This window comes from Lactuca virosa, chromosome 3, assembly GCF_052849685.1.
Source record: "Lactuca virosa cultivar CGN04683 chromosome 3, Lactuca_virosa_CGN04683_v6, whole genome shotgun sequence".
Lineage (NCBI taxonomy): Eukaryota > Viridiplantae > Streptophyta > Magnoliopsida > Asterales > Asteraceae > Lactuca > Lactuca virosa.
This window is the reverse complement of record NC_136428.1, coordinates 65786024-65798862: the sequence shown is the minus strand read 5'-3', so window position 1 is coordinate 65798862 and position 12839 is coordinate 65786024. Positions and strand designations below refer to the sequence as shown.

General features: G+C 35.3%; 1 protein-coding gene across 1 annotated transcript; it reads right to left on the bottom strand.

Moving 5' to 3' along the window:
* Positions 1-9993: 9993 nt before the first annotated feature.
* LOC145162368 (11-beta-hydroxysteroid dehydrogenase-like 4A) lies at positions 9994-12541 on the bottom strand. The gene is made up of 6 exons (XM_079081536.1): positions 12304-12541; positions 12030-12228; positions 11855-11934; positions 10795-10926; positions 10531-10683; positions 9994-10447 (listed from the first exon to the last, which is right to left on the bottom strand). Exons 1-6 carry the CDS (start codon positions 12496-12498, stop codon positions 10355-10357), a joined length of 852 nt encoding a protein of 283 aa, XP_078937662.1. The 5' UTR covers positions 12499-12541; the 3' UTR covers positions 9994-10354.
* Positions 12542-12839: the final 298 nt, after the last annotated feature.

The window sequence follows — 12839 nt, the reverse complement described above, 5'->3', positions numbered from 1 at the left end:
GGTAGACTTATATATACAGTACACATTATTTAAAGACATTTAATTTGTTATTTCTTTAATTAAATATTTTTCCAACATTGAATACTTTGGGATGCGTAATAAACAATTTCTTTTACAAACATATTTTTTATAATTTATTATAAAAATATTATTTAGCTCTAAAAATTAAAACGTCATATTTTTTGCTCACCCAATTATGTCTATTTTCATAGAAACTTATATCTTGTGTAATCATTATGGTTTAATTTTGCATATTATTTTTGTTGTTTCATAACTTTTGAGAGGTTATGACGGTAATTCATGGTTTCCTTTTGCATGGTCTTAATACCATAAGCATTAGTTATTGTGGTTTCATAGTTAATTTGGGTATCTAAAATAACTAAAGTGGAAGAGTTTATAAACTTTTTTTTTCAACTTAGGGAGAACTTTTATTAGCATTTTAGAAAAAAAGAAAATCTATTAATTTGTTATAAAAATGATATTTGCGATTTTTAATCTTTAGGCATCAAGTTAAAGCTCTAAAATTGTTTTAACTGCGATCATTTTCTTTACTTTTCATTTCCAATTTTGGATTACGCAATTAGTTGTGATGGATATCTGAAATCAACACGAATGAAGATTTTCTACTGATCTCACAGAAATTAGTTTCCAGTCCTTTTTTCCCTTCTTCTGTAAGGGAGGAGGGAGTCATTCCCTCCCAACCTACTGAACTGACCGCCACATCACTTTTTCTCTTTCATTTTTTTTTTCATCTTTCCCAACCCACAATACACGGAAACCATATCTTTTTGAACCCATTCAATTAAAAAAAATACAAAGTAATTAAGGTAAAATCTTAATTAGCAATAGAGTTACCGCCGGTACCACTTCCGCTTCAGCGGGTTGTTTAATTGGTTTCGCTAACCCACTTCATCCTCTCTCGCTACTTTTACTCTCTCATTTTCTCTTATACCATGTGTTTTAAAACTTGTACCTTAGTTGTTTTGTATTTTTTTTAATTGAGAGGGTTGAGTGAGTTGAGAAAGATAAGATTCCTGTGTGTTGTGGGTTGGGAAAGATGAGGAAAAAGAAGAGACAAAAGTTGATGTGACAGTGGGTTCAGTGGGTTGGGAGGGAATGACTCCCTCCTCCCTAAGGTATGCTTTTAATTCTATTTGATTTTGACATTTAATGATGATCGTTTCTTATAGATATACCGTTAATTCGGGGGTTCTACCAGCAAGTCACTAATGATTGGAGTTTTCTTCATATTGTTACCCGTGCTAATAAACTTTGATCGACAGATATTGGTACCACGGGTGTTGAACATACGCTAATGGGCATGGTAGAAAAAATCAAAAGGAGGCCATACCTAAATCTATCTGATGGCATATGTTTAACACGTGGTTATTGCTTTAGAACAACCAACACTTCAGATGAGTACTTTGTGAAAGGATATGGTTATCTGTTATGATTGGACAGAGTAATATACTCATATGTATTTGTTGCATCTTTAGTACCATTATGGAATAAATCTTCTTTATTGTTACAAACTTTGATTATAGCTAAATTTGATGGTCATACGGATGTTGTTTAAGACTATTTTCTTAATACATAATCTTAATATATCTAATGCATCTGTGCACAGATTAGTCGTTGTCCTGTCTCCAGTAATCCATGATTTCATTATGTGAGTAGATGTTCTTCATGGGATCATTGTCCTGCATCTGATAAGCTACGCTCTCAAAAGTTATAGGGTAAAAGCTTAATAATTTATGAAAATAACAGTTCTATTAAATTGTTTGCCAACACATTACCTGGAGATAAAAACATCAAAATAGCCATCATCTAAAACACTGATATTAAACAAATACATTATACGTAACACTTTGTATCTTATTTTAAGGAAATTTTTTTTTGAAAAAAAATCAAACAACCCATTTTCTTCCTCTGTTTCTTTGGATATCAGTAAATCCACAGTGGTCGGATTGTTCCTTTTACCTGATTCCATCTTTGGCCTGATTACACTTGAGCTGATGAGGACAATATGGTAGTTTAATGTGTTATCATTCAACTCGAGATGATGAGGACAATATGGTAATTTACTGCTTCTGTTTTTGCGTTTCTAGGCCTTGGCTGCTGGTTTGCAAGCTGATATTCCTGTGATGATTGATATTCTTTCAAAGTTGAGCATGAAACGAATGTAAAATGGATGATTTGACCAAAATAGCGTTTTGAGAGTTAGAAATTTGATTTTTTTAACGTGATATAGCTGTTTTTGCTGTATGGCTTTTAGATATGCAAAAATCTGATTCATCTAAATGTCTGAAAAACTCAATTGGGCATGATTGTAGAATTTCTGCACAAAAGCTACAAGTATTAACTTTTGTGGATAGAATCTAATTCCGTGTTAACACCTCATCTTATTTTGCATGAAACCATACATTAACCTAATGTTTCTTTTCCAAGATGCAACTTATCGGGGAATTGCTGCTGTAAGCTTTGATGTTGTGCAAACGGATAATGTATTATAATGTTGATTGCCTTCTGTTGGAATTGGAAGGATCTTATTTGGTTATGATACAGGTAAATATGTCCATGTTTTCCTTCATTTTATTTTTATTTTTATTTTATATTTTTTTATATTTACATTGATAATTTTACTACCAAACATGGGACAAGAAGTAGAGAGGGAGTAGAGAAGCATACGCGGTTACAGGTAAACTAGGGGTGTAAGTGAGCCGAGCTACTCATGATCTACTCGGGATCGACTCGTTAAATGCTCGACTCGAGATCGAATTAAACGAGCCTGAGCCGAGCTTGAGCCTAAATATGAGGCTCGTTTATTAAACGAGCTCGAGCCGAGCTTCAATTAGTGGGCTCGCGAGCTTAAACGAGCCTATATATATATATATATACATACATACATACATACATACATAAATACATACATATATATATACACACACACACACACACACATACATAAAGGCTCGTTTAGGCTCGATTAGGCTCGCGAGCCCACCAAATTGTTCACGAGCCGAACTCGAGCTTCATTTTAAGGCTCGAATCGAGCTCGAGCTTCCTCAAAATTAAACGAGTCGAGCTCGAGCTTGGTCGGGCTCGGGCTCGGGCTCGGCTCGGCTCGTTTACACCCTTAAGGTAAACTACAAATGAGATCCTTTCTTTTTAATTTATAAAATTCAGTGCTATAGGGTGTGTTTGTTTATTATTCCATTATGAAATTTCATATTTCCCTGTTTCATTTATTAGTTTTCATTTCTAAGCCATAAAGAGTGTCATATTTGTCTGTTTGTTTTTCTTTGATGGAATGGAATATGTGATTCCCTATTGGATGCTTTATTAATATCAATAAGCTAATAATAATTTCCGAGCTTTGTTTTTGTAAAGATTTAGTAAATCAATATAAGTAAATTGACGTTTTTGAAAAAAAAAAAAATTAGACAACTGTGTACTTCTTTCTTTAAATTGATGTTGTGTTGTTTAAGTTTGTTTATAGAAATCAAGGGCATGGACAATTAATTAAATTAAGAAATAGCAATGTGCATTCATTATTTTATAGCATACTACAACATATTTGGTTATTATCCGTTTGTAAATGGGTGAATTGTAGAGAGAATAGAAACATACTTTACTGCGGCTATCAATTGAGACAATGTACTATACTTCACACAAAAGCGACACCCTCCAACCCCCACAACGCGGGGAACACCTTTCTAGTTTGTATTAAATAAATAAATAATGAGGTGGAAATTATTTTGGATTGTGGAGTGATATATATTTCTTAGATATTGTGAATAAGTGGTAATAATATGTGGATAAGATGACCAAACTTTTAGAGTAGTAGAGTGATGAGTACACCCAAAACCCGATGGAAAAAGAACCTCAATTCATTTCCCCTTATGTTTAATTTCAATTCCGTTGTTGTAGGTTCTATGAGGCACCATGGAACTGTAATTTTAACTAAGTTGTTGGTGGTTCACTTCAGGGAAACAAGGTTTTACAATACGTGTTGGAACTTTGTTATATAATTTACACAGGAAAAAGGGAAATTTTTTCTTTATCTTATAAGGCTTTCCCATTAAAGTCATCAAATGGATAAAGTAATAATTGCTTGACAGTTTTTGGAAGTTAATTTCGGTTGGTGGTTATAACCTCCATCAGAACGCTATATATAAGCAATATGAGAGAATTTCAAGGCCTAGAAACACACTTATATTTTCATCAAAAATTCGTTTTTAACATTCAAGGGAGCATGATGATTTTCGATATATTCAAGATCCAATCTTTAATTGATTGTTTTATCCTATAGACCTGTGTCTGGAAATTTCTGTGTTAGGACATTGTAATTCACATGGCTCATTCTCATTGATTTCGTGTATGTAATATGTTATATACTATATAATCAACTATGTTTTCTGATTTGTGACTTTATAATTATGTATATAAATTCCGATTTAGTGAGTTTTTGTTTATTAAATTCGTGATTGTTTACTATTATCATAATAAAATGTTCTATTGAAATTTCAACAATTCAACTAAGTTATTGGGGGTAATTCAATATATATAACTGAGGATTTTTTAGGTAAATACTAATAAGAGTAACATTCAACATTATTTCAAATCTCATAGGAAATAAGGAAACAAACTCAAAGTCAGTGAAGAATGTCAAACTCATTCCTACAGTAATATCAACCATCTTGCAAAAGGTTTATCTATGAACTCTATTTCTTCCGAGACTTGGAGGGAAAATACATGCTCATATAGAAACGATGTAGTTCTGGGAACAAGAACTTTATCAGAAAGAGAACCTTCATGAACCTTGGTTCTGTAATGATTGTGGAAAAGTTACCTCCAAAATTAGCAAGTGGCAAATAGTTCAGGGGTTATTTCCGTAACTTATCATTTACTATTCATAGTTTGACTGTGAATAGTAATATAAGTGTGAAATGTTTGAAAATGAGAATGGACGGTAATATGGATTGGCAACTTGTTTGGTAAATATTAGGCGCACGCTTTTTGGGTCAACAATGGAGGCGCAGTATAAACAAGTCAAATTAGAAGGCGCAACAATTTTTTGACGAAAAACTTTTTTTTTTTATTTTTTTTATATTACATTCCCTTTGGCTATAAATAGCCTAAGCCATTTTCATCATAAACACACGAACCAAAATCAAAGTATATATAGAAAAGCATTAAATATATATACTTATACACCACCGTATATTTTAGCTCTCCCACTCTATTTGTAATCTCTTTCATAATCTCTGTAAACACTGCAAATTATAGTGAATTGTTTCTCGGCTTCCTCCGCCCGTGGTTTTTCCCGATTTGGGTTTCCACGTAAATTCCTGTGTCTCTATTCTATTTATTTTATTCGTATTACGTTGTGATTATTACGCTTTGATAATTTTTGATCCCATTCCGCATTGAGCTAATATTATTTAAGTCAATTTGGATCCGTCGTATTTTACAACAATTGGTATCAGAGCATCCGGGTTGTGATATTAGCTCGTTGGGATCATTTTATCAAGTAATTAATCATGTCTTCGGTAAAATACGATATTCCACTACTGGATCGTAACACCCGATTTCCGTTGTGGCAAGTAAAGATGAGAGACATTCTCATTCAGATGGATTTACACAAGGCGCTATTGGGTTTCAATAAGATGCCCGATACATGGACCGAAGAAGAAAAGAAGATGAAAGATCTGAAGGCTTTATCCCAAATTCGTTTGCACTTGTCAAACGATGTTTTGCAAGATGTTCTAAAAGAAACGTCAGCGGCTTCTTTATGGCTAAAGTTGGAACAACTGTTGATGACCAAGAGCTTACCAAACAAGTTGCATTTGAAGCAACGGTTGTTCAATCTCAAGATGATTGAAGGAGGCTCTTTAACTGAACATATATCCACATTTAAAGAGTTAGTAAATAACTTAGAGAATATGGATGTTCAGTATGAAGATGAAGACTTGGCTCTATTCTTACTATCGTCGTTGCCAGAATCCTATAGCCATTTTCATGATACTATTATCTATAGCCGTGACACTCTAGTTTTAGATGAAGTCTATACAGCTTTGGATTCAAAAGAGAAGATGAAGCATATTACTAGTGGTGGTTCAAGTGATGCTAAAGCCGAAGGTTTGAATGCCAGAGGAAGAACAACAGAGAGAAATAGAACTTCTCAATCTTCCAACAGAACCAGATCCAAGTCAAAAGGCAAACGAAAGTTTTGCAACTATTGTCACAAGAAGGGACATGTGCTTGAAGAATGCTTCAAGTTGAAGAACAAAGAAAAAGAGAAGACGGCAGCAAATGGTAAACAAGCTAGCACTTCGGGTGAAGCCGATCTAGCTGAGGTCGAAGGTATTGGAGAACTTTTGACAGTTTATTCAGATAAACTGGATTCCACTGGTGATTGGATACTCGACTCTGGTTGTACTTTTCATATGTGTCACAACAAAAGTTGGTTTTACACATTTGAAAAGGTTAACCAGGGCTATGTGTTGATGGGTAACAATACTACATGTCCAGTTCTTGGACATGGTTCAGTCAGGATCCGTATGTTTGACGGAGTTATTCGAACCATGGGGGATGTTAGATATGTTCCTGACCTCAGAAGAAACTTGTTATCTCTCAGTTCCTTTGACAAAAAGGGATACGAGTTTGCTGGTAAAGGTGGAGTTCTCAGGGTATTCAAAGACGGTTCCGACAAACTGAGAGCCGAACGAAAAACCTCAGATCTTTACTTTCTTGACGGGCAAACAATTTCGAGTGATGCTGCTGTTGTGTCAAAGTCTTTTTCTGATCCAGATCAGTCCCGTCTTTGGCACCTTCGACTCGGCCATATGAGTTTTCAAGGCATGTCAGAATTGAGTCGAAGAGGTTTACTTGGTCAACAAAAGATTGTTGATTTGGATTTCTGTGAAGACTGTGTATATGGCAAGGCAAAACGAGTGAGGTTTGCAAGTGGTATCTATACAACGAAAGGACCACTTGATTATGTTCACTCGGATTTGTGGGGACCGGCTCGAGTTCCTTCAAAAGGTGGAGCTATTTAAATGCTCACTATTATTGATGATTTCTCCAGGAAGGTGTGGTCTTTCTTCTTAAAAAATAAAGGAGACGTTTTCTCTACCTTCAGAAATTGGAAAGTTCAGGTTGAAAAGCAATCAGGTCTGGTGTTAAAGTATCTTCGTACGGATAATGGACTTGAGTTTTGCTTAGAAGAGTTTAATGTCTATTGTCAAAAGGAAGGCATTACTCGACATCGCACAGTAGTCTATTCACCTCAACAAAATGGTGTAGCTGAAAGGATGAATCGCACCATTATGGAGAAGGTCCGGTGTATGCTTTCTAATTCCAAATTGCCAAAGTCTTTTTGGGCGGAGGCTGCTTCGACTGCTTGCTATGTTATCAACCGATCACCGTCACGAGCAATCGAGAAGAAAACTCCGTTTGAATTATGGTCCGGTAAACCTGCAAATTATTCAGATTTAAAACCATTCGGATGTCCAGCGTATGCACGAGTTGGCAATGGGAAGCTAGAACCAAGAGCAATCAAATGCGTTTTTCTTGGGTGCAATCAAGGTGTAAAGGGTTACAAGTTATGGAGCTTTGATTTGAAGAAAATTATCATCTCAAGAGATGTTACTTTTGATGAGTCTGCTATAATTCAACCAGTTGCTGACTCTTCTAAAAGAACAAATGCATCAGATGTATCATCCGAAGCAAATAAAGAGAATGCTCAAATGGAGGTGGAGCTTCCTACTTCACCTACCACTAATCAGAGTACAAATCAGCATCAAGATTCTTCTTCGTCGGATGAGCATGTTGTTGGTGAAGATTCAACACCTTCACAACCACAAGCTACTACTCCAAGCATTGCAAGAGATAGACCGAGAAGACAGATTATTCCTCCGAAGAGGTATGCTGAATCTGATTTGGTTGCCTATGCTTTTATTGTTGCTGATAATATTGAGTCCGCAACGGAGCCTGCAAATTATGACGAGGCTATCAAATCTGAAGACTCAAATGATTGGATGCTCGCTATGCAAAATGAGATGGAATCCTTGCAGCGAAACAGTACTTGGAATTTAGTTCCTATTCCGAAAGGGAAGAGACCAGTTAAATGCAAGTGGGTCTACAAGCTCAAGGAACCTGTCAACCTAAATGATAAACCAAGATACAAAGCTCGGTTAGTAGCTAAAGGCTACAGTCAGATTCCTGGTATTGATTACACTGACATTTATTCCCCAGTTGTCAAACATACTTCCATTCGTGTGTTGTTGGGGTTGGTTGCTTCTAACGATTTTGAGTTAGAACAACTTGATGTCACTACAGCTTTCCTAAATGGTGAGCTTGAGGAAGAGATTTTTATGCAACAACCTGAAGGTTTTGTAGTTCCTGGAAAGGAGAACTACGTATGCAAGTTGAACAAATCTCTTTATGGCCTCAAGTAGTCTCCTAGACAATGGTACAAGAGGTTCGATTCTTTCATGACCAGTCACAAATTCAGCAGGTGCACCTATGATAGATGCGTTTATTTCAAGAAAGGTGACAATGGTTCAAAGATCTACTTACTCTTGTACGTGGATGACATGTTGATTGCAGCAAAAGATATGAAGGAGATTCAGAAGTTAAAAGACCAGTTGAAAGCTGAATTTGAAATGAAGGACTTAGGAGCTGCCAAAAAGATTTTAGGTATGGAAATTATTCGTGACAGGAAGTCTAGGATCTTGCATCTTTCTCAGAAAAGTTATATTGAGAAAGTCCTAAGATGCTTCAGTATGCACGAAGCAAAGTCTGTCAACACACCTTTTGCAGCTCATTTCAAGCTATCATCCGCTTTGAGTCCTACTAATGAGACTGATATGGCTTATATGGCACGTGTTCCATACTCTAGTGCTGTTGGATCTTTGATGTATGCTATGATCTGCACGCGCCCTGATTTGGCTTATGCTGTTAGCATGGTTAGTAGATACATGGCGAACCCGGGGAAAGAACATTGGAAAGCAGTACAGTGGATTTTTCGTTATTTACGTGGTACGTCTTCTATGTGTTTACGTTTAGGTAAATCTAACACTGGGGTGTTCGGATATGTTGATTCAGATTATGGCAAAGATTTGGATAAACGAAGATCAATTACAGGGTATGTGTTTACTCTAAATGGTTGTGCTGTTAGTTGGAAAGCCCAGTTACAGTCTACAGTTGCCCTGTCTTCTACCGAGGCAGAGTACATGGCGATTACAGAAGCAGTTAAGGAAGATATCTGGTTGAAGGGGTTATTTGGAGAACTCGATGATAGAATAAAGGTGACCACAATTTTCTGTGACAACCAGAGTGCTATCTTCTTGAGTAAAGATCAAATGTTTCATGACCGAACAAAGCATATTGATATTCGTTATCATTTTGTGCGGGATATCATTGAAAAAGGTGATTGTGTTGTGGACAAGATTCATACAGATTATAATCCCGCTGATATGTTCACTAAAAGTGTTCATATAGCCAAGTTCAAATTATGTTTGGACATGGTGGGTGTTTCTGATCGCAGTTGAGCCTGAAGGCTCGTAGGTGGAGGAAGTATTATTTATTTTTCGGAAACAATTTTTTTCTCTATATAAAATTTGCAGGTTCTTATGGAAGTTTTAGAGTTTGGTGAGCTATAGGTTTTGACTAATCGTAAAGCATGACTTGCTTAATTTTGATGTCAAGGTGGAGATTGTGGAAAAGTTACCTCCAAAATTAGCAAGTGTCAAATAGTTCAGGGGTTATTTCCGTAACTTATCATTTACTATTTATAGTTTGACTATGAATAGTAATATAAGTGTGAAATGTTTGAAAATGAGAATGGACGGTAATATGGATTGGCAACTTGTTTGGTAAATATTAGGCGCATGCTTTTTGGGTCAACAATGGAGATGCAGTATAAACAAGTCAAATTAGAAGGCGCAGCAATTTTTGGACGAAAAACTTTTTTTTCTTTTCCTTTCATATTACATTCCCTTTGGCTATAAATAGCCTAAGCCATTTTCATCATAAACACACGAACCAAAATCAAAGTATATATAGAAAAGCATTAAATATATATACTTATACACCACCGTATATTTTAGCTCTCCCACTCTATTTGTAATCTCTTTCATAATCCCTGTAAACACTGCAAATTATAGTGAATCGTTTCTCGGCTTCCTCCGCCCGTGGTTTTTTCCCGATTTGGGTTTCCACGTAAATTCCTGTGTCTCTATTCTATTTATTTTATTCGTATTACGTTGTGATTATTACGCTTTGATAATTTTTGATCCCATTCCGCATTGAGCTAATATTATTTAAGTCAATTTGGATCCGTCATATTTTACAACATGTATGTTGCACCTTTGCATACTCCATTGACAATGGCTATTGCACATGGCTCCGCCCCCATTGTTGGGAGCATGGTTCTGAAATCCTGCAGAAAGTAATTCGATTTAGATTAGATATAGGTTATAGTGACAACTGAAAATGAAGGCAAATGAACCGGTAATTACTTACCTTTTGTAGACGAATACCAACACCATTAGTTAAATTCTTTGCTGTTATGAGATTTGTTTCTGTGTAACCAAGTGTCATAATTGTTATTGTTATTGTTGGAGACACTTGGAATCTAAGGGACTCATAGAAGCTGATCAGCGCCGATTTACTAACCTGAATATTAATTGAGACATATGGTGTACCAGTATCATATAAGGTTTTATGGTTATATAACTTATAAGAAAGATGACAAACAAAAATTGGTAGATTGAATTTGGTTCTTACATTGTAGAAGCCGCCTTTTGGTGGGTGCAACACTCCCGCAGATGAGGCGTTCACCACAATCTTTCCACGGGTTTTCATGAGGTGTGGTATTGCAAAATGAGTTGGATAAACCGATCCCCAGAAGTTAATGTCCTGTAAATATTCATTTATGAATCTGTTGTCATCGTGTTTAGAGTTTGAGTATTAGCCAATTTATTTAATTAGTCATTGAATTATCTTGTATTTGAGATATACTCTTGATTCACTTTCCACAATATGTTATTGTATGTATATAAATTAGGATATGATTAATGAGAATGCACAATTGATATATGTATTCTTTCATCTTTTATTGAGCATGGACCGGGCCGATCTTGATCGTGGACAAAATATTTGGCTCGACTTTGGCCTGGTCATTGGGATTCGAAAAAAGCGTATTGTCTATATCCGTATGAGGGTTCGTCCAATACGGGTGCGACGTAGTCTAATTTCTCAGATAAATGTTATTCATTAAGTATAATTTACTAAAAGTTGTAAATTAAATTACAAATCATTCCTCAACGGATTAATTTAAATATAACTTGTATAAAGTTACAAGAAAAATGTGTGGTTTATATTGATTGTTAGAGAAATCACATAAATGTCACATTTTCCCGATTGACCACTAGGAATCAAAACTTCCGATTAAACCACCAAGCATTGACTTTTATTTCTACTGCAACCATTGTGTACAACCGGTTTATTTGATGCGTTGGTTTGTACAAATTACCTAAAACTATCGTATTTTGAGGAATTTTTCAGTTTAAACGCTACGTTTTGAGTATTTTCCTAGATTAACCATTATTTTTTTGAACGGTCCCAGATTAACCATTTTACTTTGGGCACTTATCCATATTATAGTATCAAAGAAAACAGTTATACCTGACGGATGTAGAAGGTAATACGTAATAATGGTTGAATAATTATTAAATTAGATTTTGGGATTTAAGATTAGGTAGATACATAATTTTAAAGTTTTAATTGTAGAAGATGAAGAAAACGAGGAAGATGAAGAAATAGTATGCTATATAAAGGATCATACCATGACAGGTGCGAATTTGGTGATCTTGGTGTTAATCGAATAAATAGACCCGATTCCAGCATTACAAATAAGATGATCTACTGCGAAAGGGATCAATTTAACATGTTAATTCACAAAAAAAAAATGAAATTGAGAAAACAAAAAACAAATGATTTAGAGATTACGGGTTACCCACATCTACCAAAACGTCCAATGGTCTCATCCACGAACATCCTACACTCATCAACCTTCGACACATCGGCAAACACGTAAAGAACATCTGGAGAGCCGAGTTCACGGGCTTTATTTGCTACTTGCTCGAGTTGACTCTCTGGTTCTTTTATCGCGACAATAACTAAACATGCACCTCTTTTTGCATATTCGTAACCCATGAGCTGCTATTTATAAAGCAAATTATTAAAGAAAAGTTGAACTTACATGATAGTATTTAGGGTTTATTGTTTACGAACCTCTCCGAGTCCCGAAGAAGCACCGGTGATCAAAACCACTTTTCCAGACATGTTTTCGATAGGTCGGAAACATGATCGGAGGGTGGTGATGAGTTCCCAAATGAAAAGAAAAGGTGCAATGAGAAGCAAAAGTAACAAGAACACGTAGTACACAAGTGCATTGGTGAACTTGTTATTAAAGTAGGCTGCGTACATGGCTGGTGTCTGGTGATCGATACACACAACAGAAATGATTCCTTTGGATTTTGTAGTTGAATAAATGAAATAGTGCATTTACTTCGCTCATAAGTACCCACCTATGTTGGCCTATTATGGATTTGAAAAGTTATATGTTATTTTAATTTTATAAATAGTTATTCTGATAGGTATGGCTAATTATTATATATATATATATATATATATATATATATATATATATATATATATATATATATATATATATATATATTAAAGTTGTGGAAGAAAAGAATAGTGAAGTTGTCATATTTTGTCTAGGTTTGGTCCCTTGATTTACATATCCGGTCCTTGTACTTCTT